The following is a 19358-nucleotide window of genomic DNA, read 5'->3' on the forward strand; positions in this document are numbered from 1 at the left end:
TAGCTGGCAGAAGGGTTGGGTAGGTGGGACCCTGACTGCCACCCTCCAGGATCATCTGAGTTTCTAGGAGGTGAAGAGTTGGGATCTCTAGAAATCTCAGAGGCTGGGGACACTTGGTGACTTCAAATGTCTGATAAAGCTGAGGTAGCTGCTTTAACTGGATAGGACTTTTTTCTTCAATCTCATTTTACATCTCAGAGGCTTAGCTGCCTGCTGTTCTTCCCCGGTCCTGTGTTAGGGACAATTCTGCTGAGAGAACAGTAGACCTGAAGCTCTGGACTGAGAGTGGGTAAGGCAGACCAGAGGCTGAAAGGAGAGGTCCTGGGCGGACTTTGGAAGATTGTAGGTGGGAAGCTAAGACATCAGGATTCCCCAGGAATATTTCTCCGGCCTCCTAAGACTTAGCTGAGGTCACCGGTGACCCTGCCATTCAAGCCTTTGCCTCTTCCTCCCGTCATCAGTGGTCCACAAGTCGCTCCTCACTAAGGTCACACAAAGTCAGATAGCTCGTCTCCTCATGGTTAGAAGAAGCATTCCATTCTGGGCCTGGGAGGGAGGCATCATCCAGCTCTTGGGACAGTGACCTCTGGTAACCTTACAGCACCTGAGTAGGCTTGTCTGAACCTTAGTTTCCTCCTTGGGAAGATGGGAGGGGCTGTCCCACCTACCGATGGGATTCTTGTACAGGCAGAGGACAGCAAACCTGCTTATAGATGAGGACACTAGAGCCAAAGAGGAGAAGCAGTCTTCCGAGGCACACCCAGCCCATTAACCTTGGACCTGGCCTCGAGTTCAGGTGTTCAGGTCTGGTCCTCAGAGGCCGGTCACCCTTGTCTCCACTTCCTGCCATCTCCACCCAGAGATCACGGGGGTGGCAGGTCCAGGGCAGTTCAGTGCAGTCTGGCATGAGGTGGGGGTGGGGGGCTGGTTTTTGTTGGCTTGGTATGAACTAGAGTTATCTGGGAAGAGGGAACAGTTGATGAAATAACTCAACAGGTTGGCCTGTGAGCAAATCTACAGACATTTTCTTGATTGACGAGTGGTGGGTGGCACCGCCCCTGAGCAGATGGTCCTGAGTGGCATAAGAAAGCAAGCAGAGAAACCTTGGAGAGCAAGCCAGTGAGCAGCATTCCTCTGTGGTCTCTGCTTCAGTTCCTGCCTGAGTTTCTGCCCTGACTTCCCTCTTTGATGGACTGTACGCTGTGTGATGAAACAAACCCTTTCCTCCCCGGATTGCTTGCTTTTGGTCAGCATTTTATAACAGCAACAGAAAAGGAATTAGAGCAACAGCTGGGTTGTCTCTCAGTCTCCTCCCCTCTGCATCCCCTGGCTTCACCTGCTACTTTGTAACCTCTGCCAGAATCTGCTCTTGGAAATGTAGCTGCACTGCCTGCTCTGGCCTTGCAGAGGCGGGATCCCACTCTATTAGGTGACTGCTCCGGGTAAACCATTCTGCAGGATCCACACGGGCTGCTGGGAAGTGTGCAGGTGAGGAGGCAGGAAGGCCACCAGCCCACCCAGGCTTCTGACCCTAGGTTCCAAGACTTCAGGTCCGAAGCCCCAACTGCTGCATCCAGGTCTCGCCTCACTATGCTCACCCACCTGGAGCCAGGCTAGAGATTGCTCTCTGGGGACTGCTGGGGGCTATGGCTGAGTCACAGCACATATGGGGCCTAGCAGATGTTACGTTTGAGTTTGTTTGGAACACTTGTTGTAGCGGGGTCTCCCTGAGTCTGCCACGTTTCCTCCCCTTCCCCGGGGAGGTGTCCCAGCTCCTTTCTCACCTGCTGCCTGACAAGGAGCATCACATACCCGTTCACTCACTGTCACCATGCTGAGCTCCTCTGAGGGCCACAATGAGGAGCCAGGGCTCCGTGCATCTGTTAGGACAGAGTTCCCAGACAGGTACTGTTTGGAGAAACTGAGGCACAGAGAGCCCAGCAATCCCTCTCATGGTCACCCAGGCAGAGAGCTTGTGGTCTTGAAGGTTTTTTTGTTTGTTTGTTTGTTTGTTTGTTTGTTTGTTAGTTTGTTTTGTTTTCGAGACAGGGTCTCACTCTGTAGACCTGTAGTCTGAGCTTAAATTCACAGAGATCCCCCTGCCTTTGCCTCCCCATTGCTGGGACTAAAGGCGAGTGCCTGGCCTCGAAGGTTTGTTGTTTGCATTTGGCGATGTGTTGGAAAGCGTGGTTTGGTTTCAGCTCAAACTTTCGATTCAATACTTTGAAGAAAAGAAAAGAAAAGAAAAAAAAACCCATTCACTCTACGGTTCGGTAGACTTGTCAGTTTGGGTTTGGCATGAGCATCAGCCCTACGTGAGGATCCTTTCAGCTGCCATATCTGGTCATATCTTGAGAGTAAAGACCTGGACAGCCACTGAGAGGGCTGTCGGTAGGGCAGTGAGGAGGTCTGGCTCCCAGAGAGTTGGTCCTCAAGAGAGTCCTTGCCCATCCCAGGCCTGGAAGCAGCACCCACTCTGACCCTCCCGTCCTGGAACTGAGAGCTGAGAAAAGACGTAGATCAGCCTGGCTTGGAGCTCACAGAGGTCTGCCTGACTCTGCCTCCCAAGTTCTGGGATTAAGGCTCGTGGTCACCATACCTGGCTGAATGAATATACCTTAAGTTACTTTCTGAGCAGGGAACCCAGGTTTCTGAAGGTGTTTTGGAGGTGCCCCTTCATAGCAGCAGCAGGCAGTGGGCCCTGGGGAAGGGCCCTGTCTTCTCCTATCGTTCCCTGTTTACTAGGGGTGTATGTCCTTATTCAGAGTTGGCTGACTGTCATGTGGGGCAGACTGCCGTGGGGAAGGCGGTAGGAGGGAGCCCCACCTCTGCAATGGCTGTGTCCTGGGACTGCTATCTAACCTCTGGTCTTCTCTTCTCTTCTCTTGCAGTCACTGAAAAGGAAGTACAGCAGTGGTGAGTAGAGGAAGCGCCTGTGTGCTGGGGCGGGCATGGCTGCTGCAGTGGGCGTGGCTTCGGGTGGGTGTGGCTGCGGGACAGATCAATATCCCCTGTTCTATGAGTAGGCTGTGGGTGTTGGGGATCAAGCCCTGCTCCTCGACAAGAGCAGTAAGTACTTCTAACTGCTGAGCAATCTCTGCGGCCATTTCTCTGGTTGTTTGAGACAGAATCTTACCATGTAGCCTAGGCTGGCCTGAAACTCTCTGTAGCCCAGGCTGGCCTAGGACTCACAGAGATCCACCTGCCTCTCCCTCCCAAGTTCTGAGAGGAAAAGGCATGTACTGCCACCACCTGGCCAACTTGTTTTTTGAGACAAGGTCCCTCACTGCTACCTAAGGGCTCTCCAACTTGACTAGGCTGGCTGTCCAGATTGCTCCAGAGAGCCCCGTCTCTGCTTCCTCAATATCTCCAGTGCTGGGATTGTAAATGCATGCTACCACATTGAGCTTTTCACAGGGGTGCTGGGAATCCGAACTCAGGTTTTCATGTCTACCTTACTGACTGTGCCGTCTACCCAGCCCCACTTTGTGGCATTCATTAAGACTCCAGCTGGAGGCTGGAGAGATGGCTCAAGGTTAAGAGCACTGACTGCCCTTCCAGGGGACTTGGGTTAGAATCCCAGCACCCACATGTTGGCTCACCGTTGTCTGTAACTTCAGTTCCAACATGCTCTTCTGGGCACCAGGTGCACATATGATACACAGATATACAAGCAGGCAAAATCACGGAAAACAAAGCCAAAAGGATCCAGTGGGCTGACTGAAGATGAGACACAAGTCGGGAGATACCTGGCTGTGTACACTGACTTCATCACTAAGCCACGCCGGGCCGTGTGACGTCTCGTCTCCACTTTGGACTAATTTGCCTCATTTAAATCCTAAATGAATCTGGTTCAGTGATGATGTCTTTAATCCCAGCACTCAGGAAGGCAGAGGCAGGCTGATCTCTAAGTTCGATGCCAGCCTGGTCTACAGAGCGAGTTCCAGGATAGCCAGGGCTATAAAGAAACCTTGGGGCAGGGAGCGGGGGTTGGGGGAGAAAGAGAGAGAGAGAGAGAATAAATATGAGATGAAGGTGGGCAGCTCCAATCTTTCTGAAATTCTGTGTTGAGAAAGATTCTGAAGAGGTATGTCACAGAGCAAACAGAAAATGTAGCAGTGAGGAATTAGTGAGATCTGTGATGAACTAGTAATGCCTGCTCTGGGCCCTGAGGGAAGAGAGCAGGTAGTGTGTGCCACCGAGCAATATGAAGCAGATGGGAGAGGCTCTCACTGTAAGGCCAACCCCAGGAGGAGAAAGGAGATGAACTTGGGGACCTTTATGTTGAGGGGAACAGAGCCCAGATCCTCCAGGGCTACTCCTAAACTTGCACAGCAGATTCCATGCTGCAGAAAGGGCAGACCCGTGGCTCTGCTGACTGGGCTGGCTCCCACTGAAGATCTGCCTAGGTGGGCAGAGCCAGAACCATGAGCCTGCAGGCCTTGGCAAGGGAGTGCAGGTGTGGAGAGAAGCTGACCCAGGAGGGGCGGGGCTGATCCATCTCTGGTTATTTCGTATGTAGCCACTTCCTTTAGGAACAGTTCATTTCTAGGTCTGCCTGCTTCCTTTGTCCTACCCCAATGCTGTCTCCCTAGCTTTTTTTCCTGCGTGGACACCTCCCTGCCTCCTATGGGCAGCCCCTGGGCTCTCTGGTGCAAACACTGCAGATGGTAGGCTATGCTTGTGCTTATGAGTTCCCTTGCTGGTCCAGCCCTGCTGAGCTCTCCTGAAGCTGGGTTTCCTCCAGTTTGCCTCCTTCCCGGGGAGCTTCCTGACTTTTGCTTGATTTAGGCTTGCCCCTGCGGGAAGCACCTACTATGTGCAGGCAGCAGTGGGTCACACATTGTGGCGCTCTGATCAGTCTCTAGTGTTGTGGGCCGTTATAGAACTGTTACCACACAAGACGAGCCCATTGGTTATCACTGGATAACCGAAAACTCCTTTTATGGCTTGGGACTTTCTCTAAGATCCTGCCGGGTTAGAGGTTAAACTGTGGACCTCCCACGCCTGTCCTGCCAATGCCCAGGTCTCGTTCACATCTTTTTCCTGTTCTTACTAGCCTCAAACTCGGGGATCCCTCCATTGTGGTCACTGTCTCCCTGCATCCCATCCCTCAGCCAATGTCAGGGGAGCTGGACCTGGAGCCAGATGTTCTGGTCTCTTGAAACCTTTAGTGCACACATCTAACACTGTTTGTTGTTCAGGGTTCCCAAGTGATGCTATGCCTGCCACACAGATAGTGCTAGAGGAACCAAGACTAGAACTCAGGGCCTGGGTTGCAAGGACACTGGGTGCGGGGGATGCCTTCCTGTGTCCCAGGTTCTCTAATCTTAGATCCAACCCAGTGTCCACAGAGCTGGCCTCATCCTTGTGGGTGGTCAGAAGCACAACAGGGGTTGGTTGAGGAATACCACAGGGGCTCAAGTTTGCAGTGCCTTGACGGTGACAGGGACATCAAGCTGAATGAAAGCAAAATGGTGTCCCAGTTGCTCAAATCCAAGTATGCGGAGGAGAAAGGAGGGAGTGAGGTGGAAGGCGGTAGGATCGTGGATTGTGGCTGTTCTCTCCCCTGTACTGTAGGGTGGGCCCAGGAGGGCTATCTGCAAGCATCTCGGCAGGGCCAGCTGGACCGCCCCACATGGCTGCAGGTACCCTCGTGTCCCCAGGGCTTCTGTGGACAGGTGCTATCCTAACACTGAGCGCCCTTCAGGGAGTCCTGAATTCTAGAAGTAGCCTCGTCTTACAGTTAAAGAGATCGGCTTGGAGAAGTGAAGGCACTCTAGGTCGTACAGCTTTGTGAGTGTGTGTTTGTGCGTGCCATGGCAGAGGTCGTAGTTTGGATCTTGCTTGTTTCTCCTTCATGCTCCAATGATTACTGGCTCATGTATGCTGGCTTCTTGCTGTGAGGGGCCCATGAAGCCAGGGGAAGGAAAAGGGAGGAGAGACCCTCCTCCTCTAGGGAGCTGTGGGGAGGTAGGGGTGGGCCCAGGCAGGGAGGCTTTTGAAGAGATGACAAAAGGAACAATCCCCTTAGGCGGCCTCCGTGCACCCCTTGAAGCTGCACCCCTCCCTGCTCCTCTCCCAGCTGTGGCAGAGGTGTCCGCACCATATCTACCCATTTAGCTACGTACCATCCAGATTCTGTTCCCTGGGAAGCAGATGCTGCCTTAATTATGGTGGCATGAGGGGTTGGGGGTTTAGCTCAGCGGTAGAGCGCTTGCCTAGCAAGTGCAAGGCCCTGGGTTCGGTCCCCAGCTCCGAAAAAAAGAAAAAGAAAAAAAAATTATGATGGCATGAGGGGATGGGGACAGTTTTCCAAGGACAAGTTTCTCCAGATATCTTAGCTGGCTAGGCTATGTGGGAGATGGGAAACCAAGCCTAAGTGGCCTTGCTGGGATCTCTCCGTCATGGCATTCCCCCTTGCGTTCGTCCCTTGCCTCTGCTGCATACGCACACCCCATTGGGAGTGACTCATGTGACAGTCACAGCGCTTAGGATTTTGTGAGGTGACAGGTTCCCTGCCCCAGACTTAAGGATGCAGTTATCACCTCTGGGGCGTCTTTTCACATTCTCACCTCCACCCCTAAGAGCTGGTCCCCAAAACAGACTGGCCACATCCCAAGCAGAGTGTCACATGGCTGGAACACTCCTGTCCTGGATTTTGCATACTAGGCTTGGGTAGAAGGTAGCAGGGTCAAGCCAGGTTTGCATGAGAAGCCAGACCCCTGCTTAAGAAAAACTGAAGCTGAGATTCGGGGAACAGCTCACTCAGCAGAGTAAGAACCAGAGCTCAGCTTCCCAGAATCCACGTAGAAAGCTAGGAGCAGGCTTGAGGTCTGGTGGAGTGGTTATGAGCACTCCTTGCTTTTGCAGAAGACCAGGGTTCGGTTCCAAGTGCTCACACAGTGGCAAACAACTCATTCCTGGGAAATATGTGATGTCCTCTGGTTTTTCTCAACGTCAGGGGCATACCTTGTATATATACACGCTTGGTTGGATCATTTGGCAAAATCGATCCTGCAGAGCTCAGGGACAAGCCTTGGATTTAGCCCTCAGCGGGTGCAGCCTTTCCTGGGGTCCAGGCAAGCAGAAACACTCATCATAAAACAAGAATAAATACATCTTTAAAAAAATACCCAGGGTGCAGCAATGTATGTCTGAGGTGGGGTGTTATCTCAGAGGCAGAGGACTCTGGGGCTTGCTGGCTACCTAGTTGGCTAGTGAGGGACCTAGGATTCAGTGAAGGGCCCTGTCTCAAAATATCAGGAAGCCAACAATTGGGGAAGATGCCTGACACTGGCCTCTGGCCTCCACACGCTCCCTATAGGCAGGTGTGTGTGTGTGTGTGTGTGTGTGTGTGTGTGTGTGTGTGTGTGTGTGTGTGAGACGGTGATAACACCCCCCCTCCCCCAACCCCACGCTCACTCCTGTCTTCTCTGAGTGAGGCGGGCCTGTGTGCTAGGCCCCCAGGTCCTCTTGTCCTCTTGGCATTGAGACTCCCTTCCTGAAACATTGACCATGCCAGTTACCTGAGGTACCAGTTTGCTACAGAACCCCAGTCTTCTCCCTCACCATTCTAGTCAGGGCAGGTCCCCTCCTCCACTTTAGGAGGACGAATAGTGGGGTTATATAATGTTTGAGTATAATTGCTTTCCCGGGCGCTGACATGGGGGTGGCGCAGCCTGCATCTCCTCCCAGAGAAGAGGCTGGGAGGTGGGGAGGCTGAATAGTAGGGGCTCTGCTTCTGCTAACAGCCTGGGTTACCCTGGACTACTATCTCTCCCTCCCTGGACACCAGAGCCTCACACACACCGTTGGCATGCTACGCTTGTGCATGGAGCTTGGTGGTTCTGTCCACAGCTTGCTAGTCTTGTCCACGGATTCTCTAGGTCAATGGGGCTCAGACCCGGGCAACGAGGCTCTCACTCTCAGCCCCACCCAGTGGCTCATTCACCTTTCCAGGCAGACACTTCCAGTTAGATACTTTGTATAGGCTGTGAAGCTCAGGTCAGCCAGGATTTGTAAGCAGGCCTGAATGAGTGGGAGAGTTACCTTAAAGGCTGCCTGTCATGGAGGTTTTGGCTAAGGGTGGGTCAGGACTCTTACCCTAGTAGGGTTAGACAGGCTGATGGCAGGCGACAGGTCAGGGTGAGTAAGGCCACAGAGCTTACAGACCTCAGGGGATACTAAACATCAAGGGGCTGTGGAGAATACATGATGGGGCCTTCTGTGCGGGCTGGAACTCCTGGCTTCCAGCATCTCTTTGGCGGTGGTGGGGTTCTCCAGCCTCCTATTGATGGGGTGGGGTTCAGTGACAGCCTCTGTAGGGGTAGCTGGATTCTCAATAGAGACTGGCACCCTGCCACCAGCCCCTGATGTCAGTGCCAATGACTTCTGCTGGTGCAGTGCGGGGAGTCTCTCCCACTCGGGAGCCGGCTCCTCTGGGCCTCCTGCAGGGCTTCAGGAGTCTCTTCTCCCTTTTCTTCATTTTTGGTTATTTTGAGACAGGGTCTCACCGTGTAGTCCTGACTGACCTGGAACTCACCATATATAGGCTGGCCTCAAACTCTCAGAGAACCGCTTCTCCGCCTCCCGGGTTTAAAGGCAGGCACAGCCATAGCTGGCTTTTGTTATTTTGTTGATTTTGAGTAACTGTCACCGGCCTTTGAGCAGCAGGCAGTGGTAGAGAAAGAATGGAGAAGGAAGGAGGAGGGAGGGGAGGGCGGAAGTAGGCAGAATCCTGTGGATTCTGGAGTTCTGGCTTTGGGTCTGGCAGTCAGGAGCCAACCTAAAACTCTGCACCCTGGCCCCAGGAAGGAAGCTGGCGATACCATCAAGGAAGGAGGCTCAGGTCCAGTGTCCGGTCCCTCACAGCCTGACTCCGCTTCATTCTGGTGTGTGGCCTGTAACAGGGTCCACAGTGCCCCCCACACTCCCCAGGGTTGCCAGGGCAAGTAGGCCCTTTGAGACTTTTCCAGAACAGAATGCGGGGACCTCCGTGGATCTGGAGAAGTTTTGTGCTGTGTTGATGTGAGAAAATAAGCTGCTGAAAAGAGAATGGTCAGCAAAGGGCACAGCAGCAGAGAGCTGAGGCTGGCAGCTGTGGCTTCATTTGTAAAATGGGATCACTGTCCTACCTCATGGCACTGGGACTAGCTCTGTGGGTGGGGGAGGCACAGTATCACAGAAGGCTCCTAGCTCCTGACTCCCAGAATCTCTACTCTGAGGATGGTAGACAAATGGAACCTTCTGGTGGGTAGTGAGGAGACCATAGGAAAGTCAGTGACCCAGATTCACCTTCCCTCCCCTTTATAGCATCAGGGTGGACTGAATGACCTTGTTAGTAACTTCCTCTCTTGCAGCCTCAGTTTCTCTGTCTTGAAAATGGGCTTTCTCAGTACCTTGCCCATAAGACTAGTTCAATAAAGGTAACAAAGTCCCTGGTCTGGATGCTCTGCTGATTGAGGCCAGTTGCTCTGGCTGTCCATCGTGGGAGGAATGGTCCTCAGAAGAGAGCCTGCCCCACCTGAGGGACGGAGAGGCCTCCAGTGCACACAGGCACTGACTTAAAGCCACACGTGTGCTGATGGTCACACTAGGGACTCTTTTACATGGCTTTGTAGCATTGCTCGATATTGGAGAGTGTATATGGTGGAGTTTTAGATATCAGGCCCCCAGGGTGACACTCATCATGTCACCCAAGTCTAGCCAGATTGGCGTGGTGATCATCGTGGTTCATACGTGAGCTTTCTGAGAGGTGAAGGCGTTTGCTTAGGTTGGCAGTGCTGGTGGATGGCTGCGTTAGACTGTGGCTTGGCCTCTCAAGTCGCCTGGGTATTGGGAGGGTCTCATGCTGGGTACTAGGGCAAGGGTGGACACATCCAACCAGAGTAAGTACAAAGGGTCTTCTGAGCCCTGTGTGTGGTCCCAGTGGGTGTTTGTTCTGCTCCCTTAGAGAAGGGATGGGGCAGGGATGGTACAGGTGCCAGATGCCAGTCCTTGTCGGGGCACTATACAGCCAGGAGTGAGGCTTCGTGGGCATCATTGGTGGGAGTCATTTTAACTGCTCTGTGAGGAGTGTCAGACAGGGAGGCCAGGAGTTTTATGTCCAGGCAAATCCCTGTGCTGCCTCTGAGGATCATGTGAGTGCTGGAGTGATTTGCCCAGGATCACACAACCAATGAACGGCAGAGGCATTAATCCCATGCCTGTGACATCTCACTCCATGTTCATCAGACCACGGGACACTGTTATCAGTGTCGTGGGGCCCTTGTCTTGGACGAGGGAGGGGTTCATGGCTTTCCTGGGTCTCACTGGCAGAAGCCCCTGGTGGGTGACATTCTCTGCTACGTGCTCTGCCATCTGCAGGTACAAGGGTTTCATTAAGGACTGCCCCAGTGGGCAGCTGGACGCCGCTGGCTTCCAGAAGATCTACAAACAGTTCTTCCCATTTGGAGACCCCACCAAGTTCGCCACGTTTGTTTTCAACGTCTTCGACGAGAACAAGGTGAGCTGCAGGTTGCTGGGTCTGGCCCGGTACGAGCTCCTCCAGCGGCTGCGTCCCAGCCCCTCCCCCGCTGCACAGTTCCCCACTCAGGGCCGGGCGCACGTATGCACGTGGGCATGATGGCACACAGAGGTGTGACACCGGCACACACCAGCACAGATCCAGACCGACATGTGCATACACACCTCAGTGCTCCATGTTCATGTGCATAAATACACTGGCTTGCACATGCAATACACAGAGAGCTGCATACGTGTATGAAGGCACATATCCGAGAGTTTTCTCATGGATACAAACAAAAAGCAGAGTCCTCTAGGGGTAGGAAGATCAGGAGTTGGAACTGGGGTTCACAGTGTGACGAACGCTAGGTGTGGGGTTGGGATAAGCAGACAGCCATCTGTGGGGTTGGCGTTTCCGTTTTGATTTTTTTTGAGAAGGGGGTCTTATTTAACCCAGTGTCTTCGTTAGGTTTCTGCTGCTGTATAAGCATTGTGACAAAAAGCAGCCTGGGGAGGAGGGTTCGACTCAGCTCCTGTCTCCCAACCACAGTCCGTAAGGCAAGGCAGGAACCTGGAGGCAGGAGCTGAAGCAGAGGCGACGGAGGAGTGTGGCTTACCAGGCCGCTCTTTGTGGCTTGCTTGGCTGGCTTTCTTACACACCTCTGGACCACCAGCCCCGGGGTGGCCCACTCACACTGATCATTAATTACGAGAATACCCCACAGGCCAATCTAGAGGGAGCATTTTCTTTTGGTTCTTTTTTTTTTTTTTTTTTTTTTTTTTTCGGAGCTGGGGACCGAACCCAGGAGGGAGCATTTTCTTAGTTGAGTGAGGTTCCCTCTTCGCAGAGACTCTAGCTTGTGTCAAGTAGTCAAAAACAAGCAAACAAACAAACAAAAACTAGCCAGGCCGCCCAGGCTGTACTTGGATTCTCTATGGAGTTGATGCTGGCCTTGAACCCATCTTACTGCCTCTGCCTTCCAAATGCTGGAATTACAGTCTTGGCCACCATTTCCTGTGGTGTGGTTTCTTTCAGTACCCCCATTGTACAGATGAGGAAACTGAGGCTTAGAGTTTTGTGCCTGGCTCTTTGACCGAGCACCAGTGAGCATGAGTTTTCAGTGCTTACTAGTGTAGCAGGCATCAGCGTCTCGGTCTCTGCTGCCTCCTATCCCTCTTCCAGCTTTGTCTCCCCTCCTCCCCTCTCCTTGCCCCTCATTCCTTCCCTCCTGTCCTTTGTCCGTCAGCCATCGATGTCCTTTGTCTGTCACTGCCCATCACGAGGTCTGTTGCTGACCGAAGCCTTTGTCTCCCTCAGGATGGCAGGATCGAGTTCTCCGAATTCATCCAGGCTCTATCGGTGACCTCAAGGGGGACCCTGGATGAGAAGTTGAGGTGTAAGTTTCCTGTCCCCCGCCACACCCCCAACCAGGCTAGAAGGTTGCAGCCCCAGCCCTTGCCAGGAGGAGGCGCTAGACACCTGCAGCGGTGACCACAGATGGTGTCCTGCTCTGGGAGGTCAGGGCATTCCCAGAGGCCTGGGCAGTGGGCCCTGGGCAGGTGGGCCCAATGTGGCCAAGGAAGCAGGCCAGGCCATCTGTGCAGGGCCAGAGCAAGAGGACACCCTGCCCTTCTGGGACGGATTAAGGTCCCATAGGGAGTAATTTGGATTTTGTGAGGCAAAGTTCACAGTCACATCGGTGGGGCAGACTGCAGGGTCTGGGGTGTGGGTGGGACCAAGAATAACATTCAGGCAGATATGGTACTGAGATGGCAGATCCTGTGGGTTGTGGGTCACAGGATCCAGATCCTGCTGGGCCCAGATCTTCAGCCATATTGATATCCCTCGTTTACTCAATCAACAAACATTAGGTGAAGGTGCTACCCTGGTACCGGGTGGGAATTGAGGGTCTACCTGGGGCTAAGGTGGATGAGTGCTTGATGTAGTAGTGGCTGTCGGTCTGTCACAGTGACAGGTTCCTAAATTCCCTAATGCTGTGGGGGAGGCAGGGAGGAGGAGGAGCTGGCTGAGCGGCTAGAGGAGGAACTGACTGAGAGCCTGGTGAGCCCAGGGAGGCATTGCTGCAGCAGGAGCGGGCTCCAGGCCAGGACTCTATGTGAAGGCTGCATCTGGAAGGCTGGGAAGAGCCACTTAGTCAAGGACATGAGTGTCCTGGGGGGGTCCTCGGCTGTCACACGGGAGTAGCAGGGAATTTTCTAGAAGAGGGGCATTTGTGTGGCATGCCCTGCTTGGTGGGTGCTTTCCCCATCCACAATGGCGTCTGTGCTAGAAACAGAAGAGGGCTTTCCTCACACACACCCGTGCATGCCTTTAGTTCCTCCTTTTGCCCACTGTGAGGAGGGGCCTGAAGATGAGAGTCAGGGGAGGCAGAGCCTTGGTGTCTGGGATTCAGGAGGGCTCTGAGGCCAATCTCGTGACCCAGTTCAAAGACCTGGCTGTCTCCTCCAGGGTCTCCCAACCTCTGGGGACTCACCGTCCTCACACACACCACGACCTCAGTCCCTGTAGACCAGTACCTACATATTTACAAAATTATTATTATTATTTTTTGCCATGTTGGAGACAGAACTCAGGACCTTGCCCGTGCTGGGCACGTCCTCTGCTATTGAACGACAGCCTCATCCTTGGTTTTTTTCAAGTTCTCGCTATATAGTCCAGGCTGGTCTAGAGTGTACTGTGTGGCCTGGGATGTTCTTGAACCCACCATTTTCCTGTCTCTGCCTCCTGAATGCGCCGATTAGGGATGTGGGCCTCTGCATAAGATTCCTGATTTTGTGTGTAGTTTATCTTCTTTTGTTTTTCAAGACAGGCTCTCTCTGTGTAGCCCTGGCTGTCCTAGAACTCACTCGGTAGACCAGGCTGCCCTCAGACTCAGAGATCGGCCTGCCTCTGCCTCCTGGGTGCTGGGATTAAAGGTGTGAGCCACCCTGCCATAGCTGGTTTATCTCTGCTCTGGTTACACTGGTGTAGGAATGTGCTCTCCTATCAGTATGTTGGCCTGATGTTTGGCAGAAAGGTCTGACCTTGGACTTTGCATAGGGTCACAGGGAGGGGGAGGGGAGGAGCTACTGTTGCCCCGGCCCAGGGTGACCCCCACCTGGCTGCTTGACCACAGGGGCCTTCAAGCTTTATGACTTGGATAACGACGGCTACATCACCAGAAACGAGATGCTGGACATAGTGGATGCCATTTACCAGATGGTGGTGAGTCCCAGGAGGGAAGGGGTGGCGGGAAGGCCGCCAATGGCCTGCAGAATCATTCCCCCGTCTCAGGGCAATCCAGGCCGACCAAACATTGCTGGCTGAGTAGCCAGTAGCCATGGGCATCCTCACTTGCTGGTCAGGCAGGGACTAGGTGGGTGTTAGCTCCAGACGTCCCTTTGAAGTTCTAGGACTGGAGAATGGGAGAGAGACATGATCCTCATTGCCACCAGCCCAGGATATTAAGGCAAGGCTTTAGTTATGAGTTCAAAGGTCAAAGTGCCGACCTAGTGGCCTGGTGGCTGGGCAGGGGCTTCCTTAGCCACGAGCCCCAGGCTGCTGCACGGGCCCAGCCTGGTGTGTGCGACCTTGACAGGGGAACACCGTGGAGCTCCCAGAAGAAGAGAACACACCAGAGAAGAGGGTGGACCGGATCTTCGCCATGATGGATAAGGTGAGGTGGGGCATGGGGAGCCTGGGCCTGGCCAGGCTTTGCCACTGATCCTTGGGACTGGCTCAGGCCAGTCAACTTGGCTTGCAGCCAGTAGCCATTCAGGGTTTTCGGTGAGTTTCCCAGGGACCTTCTAGGATGTTCCTTGCAATTAGCCAGGGCCCTTGGCCTTCATTTTTTTTTTTTTTTTTTTTTAATCCTAGACTGTTTTGACATTCTACAAAACCCAGGCTTCTCACAATAATGGCCCTAAGTGTGTAAAAGTGATCCTTTCAGTGGCCAAGAAGCAGGTTGTTATTTCGGGCGACGGCAGGGGTGGGGCTGGATTCTGAGGCATGCTTTAAAGGGAGTCTGTGCTGGAGTTTTGAGATATGGCTCAGTGGTGGAGGCCTACAACGTGCAAGGTCCTGGTTTCATCGCTAGCACTGCGCAAACACGGCGGGCATGTTTGTTGCGTAAGTTGACGCTTTGATCCAGGTAGTGGCTGTGTGAGCAGGTCCTGGGTGCCACAGGTTCTGATAGTCATCTGAGGTTCTGGGAACTGTCTGCCCCCTCATCTGTGTCCACAGACCCACTGCATTTTAGCCACAGACCCTGGGTTGAAAAACCTCTTTCTCGTGTATGTATGTGTCTTTGTTGTATGCACACGTGTACTGGTGTGTGTGTGTGTGTGTGTGTGTGTGTGTGTGTGAGAGAGAGAGAGAGAGAGAGAGTGTGTGTGTGTTTGTGTGCACGTGTGCGGGGGCGCATATCAGTCTGTCTATCAGTCAGGATGACACCAAGCGTCTTCTGTTGCTCACAGAATTTCTCACTGAACCTGGAGCTCACTGACTGAGCTAGACTGGCTGGCCAGTGAGCCCCAGCGATCCTCCTGCCTCAGCCTTGGCCGGAGTTACAGGCACGCACCACCATGCCTGGCTTCAGGGTGGGTGCTGGGAGTCACACTCAAGTCTTCATGCTTGCCCAGCTCACACTGTGCATGCCAGGCCACCTGCCCGGACCCCCTTTCTTGTTTCTGCAGAACTCTACGGTTCCTTTGACTCTCTGAAGGCCCTCCTCTGCTTTTCTGGTGTTGCTGAGGGTTGCACAGGGCTTTGTACACATACAACGCCTGAGCCCTACTTGAGGTGTACCCCCAATCTAAAACTTCCCCCCCAAACTAAAATAACTTTGATTTACATGGAAATTTGAAACAGTGAGGTGAAGGGACAGCCTCTCCAGCCTCTAGGAGAATACAAATCACCAGGCTTCCTACCAACTGCTGCATGGTACCAGGCTTGCCCTGAGAGCTCTGAGCTCTTCATTAGGAAAGGAGATTAACACTTGGGAGGAGCAGGGCTTCTGCTATCCTCAGAAAACTTTCAGGAGTGCAGAAAGCACCAGCCCTCTCGTAGTGGGACTCAGACTGATTTTGCTAAGGCCATGAACCTGTTAGGCACCCCTTGCCCTACGGTAGTGGGGTCCCTCAGTTGTAACCCTAAGCCAGTTCCCTTGTTGGACTACAGGGGATTGATGCAGCTGCTTCCTCCTTTGTAGGGTGACCTGAAGACTTGAGGTGTTAGGGGGAGCAAGGGGCATCACACATATAGGCTCTTGGCCATCACAGGACTGGCCTTGCCAGGTGGGCGACACCTGTGTCACTTTCCCTGGTGCTGGAAGTATATGAATGGTGCCTGAGGCCCAGGTACTAGCTTGGTTCCATCCGGGGACTCCTGGGGCTTGATGTGACCTGGTTTTCAGAAGAGACCCCAGGGAAACACTGGAGCATTAAGCCTAAGGGCTGACCACTCTATGACCTGTGTGCATGCGTGCATGCGTGCACATGTATGACTAGGCCAGGAGTCAACCTTGGGTACCCTCCCCCAGAAGTTCACTCACCGGGGTCTCTCACTGGGACTTGGGACTCACTGATTTGGCAAGGCTGGCCAGCCAGTGAGCCACAAGGCTCACCCTGTCTCTACCTTCCCCGAGGTTACAGCTCTGTGCCACTGCTCCTGGCATTTTGATGTGGTTACTGGGGATCAAACCTAGGTCCTCACACCTGTATGGTAAACCTCTGCCCCTGGTATTGGATTTTTTTTTTTTAAAACTAGGAATTGAGATAAGATCTCAACAAGCACCACTGAGATGCCACTCCCTAACCCCTGCGGTCTCCAGCTCCTTCTGTATGTTGCCAGGTCTGTAAGTTGTCCACTTTGGCCTTGAACTCACCATATAGCCCAAGGCTTGAAGTCACGAGCCTCCTGCTTCAACCTCCCACGTAGCTGAGAGCATAGGCCAGCCGCACTGAGCCCAGCTACGGAGTGAGAGATGAGTAGGTACAGGCACTTTGGCTGATGGAAAGCCTGGAATTACCGGTGTCTCTAAGTTGACACGTGTGGTATATTCATTCCCCAGACCTGTCATTGTCTCTCCCTGGTCCCCAGGTGGGGGAACTGAGAGACGTGTCAGGAGTGCCAGGTGTCTGATGCTGCCTGCTCGGTTCCTCTGAAGATCCAGTTAGACTCAGGAAGTTCCGTTGAGACCAGCTGTGGGCAGGCTGTCCCCGAAGGCGGATGGCCACCGTCAGCCACTTACCTCTCTCGTTCACAGAACGCTGATGGGAAGCTAACTCTTCAGGAGTTCCAGGAAGGCTCCAAGGCCGACCCCTCCATTGTGCAGGCGCTGTCCCTCTACGACGGGCTGGTATAGTCCAGGCCCAGAGCTGTGGTGAGTTGGACGGGTCCCAAGGCAGGGCTGGGGGTGGGGGTGGGGAACTACCCACCCACAGGACCGGCAGCGTATTCTCTGTGTCTTCAGGACTCCTGCGGGTCTTCAAGTCAAGCACAACTCTGTGGCGTTTTAACGTTTTTATAAGACCCAATCCAGCCTCTGGTTAGTTTGAGAATAAGTTTTTCTGGGCTGAGGACAGATTGAAGACTAGGTAGTTGGGGCCAGATGGCTAAGGGGAGGATGTCCTGGCCCTTCTTCAGTTCAAAGGTCTGAGCTCCATTTTGAAGCTTCCCATTAACATCACTTAAAACGTGTGTGTGTGTGTGTGTGTGTGTGTGTGTGTGTGTGTGTGTGTGTGTACATGCGCATGCGTGCATACACCTTCAGGAGCCAGAATTTGCATGAGATCTACTGGAGCTGGAGGTAGGGTCCACTGTGAGCCACCAGTGTGAGTACGGGGAACTGAACCTGCACCCTCCGTAAGAGCAGCCAGCACTCTGAGCCACTGAGCCATCTCTCCAGCCCCTTTATCAACATTACTTTACACAGACACACTTTCATATCGACAAGACATTAGAATTGATGCATACAAAGAGAACTTCATTAAAAATAAATGTGATAAATTAAAAGTTTACTTCCTAGCCCATATGACCTAGACATAGTCACAGTGGCCAAAATTATTATTTATTTAATTTTTTTCCCTTAAGACAGGGTTTTTCTGCCTAGCCCTAGGTGTCCCGGATCTCATGTAGATCAGGCTGGCCTTGAACTCAGAGCTCCACCTGCCTCCGCCTCCTGAGTGCTGGGATTGAAGGTGTGGGCCACCACCTGGCTCATTTTAAAAATATTACACTTATTTGTTTACTGTGTGTCTGCTCATGCCATGAGCATGGAGGCCAGAGGACAACCTGCTGTGTGCGCCCTGCCGCCTTCCCTGAGCCCACGCTGTGGGGAACCTGAATCTGACTGTGATTTGCTGACCTTGATAACCAGGTTTTAACAGCCACACTTGCTTCTTTCTCACCTTCTGAAATGAGTTGGTTTGTGTGCATGCCCGCATGTTTGTGCGTGGCCGTGGACTAGCATCAGGTGCCTTCCTCTGAGATCCACATTCCTCACTGAGCCTGGAGCTCATTGCTCAGGCTAGGCTGGCTGGCCAGCCTGCACCATCCATGTGCCTCGATGCCCACATGCTGCCAAGCTCAGCTCTCTCTCTCACATGGGTGCTCGGGGTCAAACCCGACGGGGCCTCACGATTGCTTGACAGGAACTTTGCCATATAAGCCATCTCTCAAGCCCTGAATTAACTGTTTTCCTGACATCCTTCAGAGGTTACCGATGACTTTTTAAAAAATCCATCATGATGAAATGAATTTGAATGTCTTGATGGGCTCTAGATTTACGGCTCTCCAGCAAGCAGATGGGATGCCGTGTTCACCATCTTTGAGGAGTTACATTTCAGTCAGAGCTTCCTGGTGGGTGTGTAGTCTCACACCTACAATCTCAGCATTCAAGAGGCTGAGGGATGAGGGTTAGCCTCATTCCAATTTAAGGCTAGCCTGGGCTACTTGGGAGTTTCAGGCCAGCCTGGGCTACTTGAGAGTTTCAGTCCAGCCTGGGCAACAGTATAAAATCATATTTTGAAACAACAACAAACTTGTCAGTAAAAATGGATAGTGTTTGAGGTATAGCAAGAGTAACTGCAAATCAGAAAGGTTTGCAGATCACAGAGGCTGACAGGAAGGGGACAACAGCCCTGCCCCATCCACCTCCTCCCTTTGCTCCTGACCACCGTGTCCTGCCTGTTATCCCTCTGCCCCCGTCTTAGTCAGGGTTACTGTTTCTGTGATGAAACACCATGACCAGCCTTGGGAGGAAGGGGTTTACTCCACCTACATTTCTACTGTTTATCATGGAAGGAAGTCAGGACAGGAACTCAAACAGGGCAGGAACCTGGAGCAGGAGCTGATGCAGAGGCCATGGAGGGTGCTGCCTACTGGCTTGTTCCCCATGGCTTGCTCAGCTTGCTTTCTTATAGAACCCAGGGCCACCAGCCCAGGAATGGTATAAGCCACCATGATTCCATTAATTACTAGTTACAAAAGTACTCTACCGGCTTGCCCCAGTCTGATCTTACGGAGCCATTCTCTCCGTTGGAGCTGCTCTCTGACCACTCTAACTTGTGTCAAATTGACATGAAACTAGACAGCCAGTAGTCTCTGTGTTCCTTTTAGGGACACCATTAAATGCTTTCTTTCTCCGGTTCCCATGCCTAGGATAACACAAATTGCCGCCTGACCCTCATAGATCAGGAAGCCTACTGTGCTGGAGCAGGATTCTGCAACTGTCCAATCAAGAGCCTCCAGGACACCCCGAATTCCATATGAGCATGGCCGAGAGGCTGACTGGCTCCAGGGCAGGTTCCGAGCTTTTTATAAGAGAGTCTGGGAGGGGAACTCAATGCAG

General features: G+C 52.9%; 1 protein-coding gene across 1 annotated transcript in view; it reads left to right on the forward strand.

The window, feature by feature from the left end:
• Positions 1–19358, forward strand: part of Ncs1 (neuronal calcium sensor 1) — a 45606-nt gene that overhangs the window by 23591 nt on the left and 2657 nt on the right. Inside the window, exons 2-7 of the mRNA NM_024366.2 lie at positions 2892–2916; positions 10369–10507; positions 11825–11903; positions 13644–13732; positions 14106–14183; positions 16773–16889. Coding sequence (NP_077342.1) covers positions 2892–2916; positions 10369–10507; positions 11825–11903; positions 13644–13732; positions 14106–14183; positions 16773–16871 — 509 coding nt within the window. The 3' untranslated portion in view covers positions 16872–16889. The remainder of the gene's footprint in view (positions 1–2891; positions 2917–10368; positions 10508–11824; positions 11904–13643; positions 13733–14105; positions 14184–16772; positions 16890–19358) is intronic.

This window comes from Rattus norvegicus, chromosome 3, assembly GCF_036323735.1.
Source record: "Rattus norvegicus strain BN/NHsdMcwi chromosome 3, GRCr8, whole genome shotgun sequence".
NCBI lineage: Eukaryota > Metazoa > Chordata > Mammalia > Rodentia > Muridae > Rattus > Rattus norvegicus.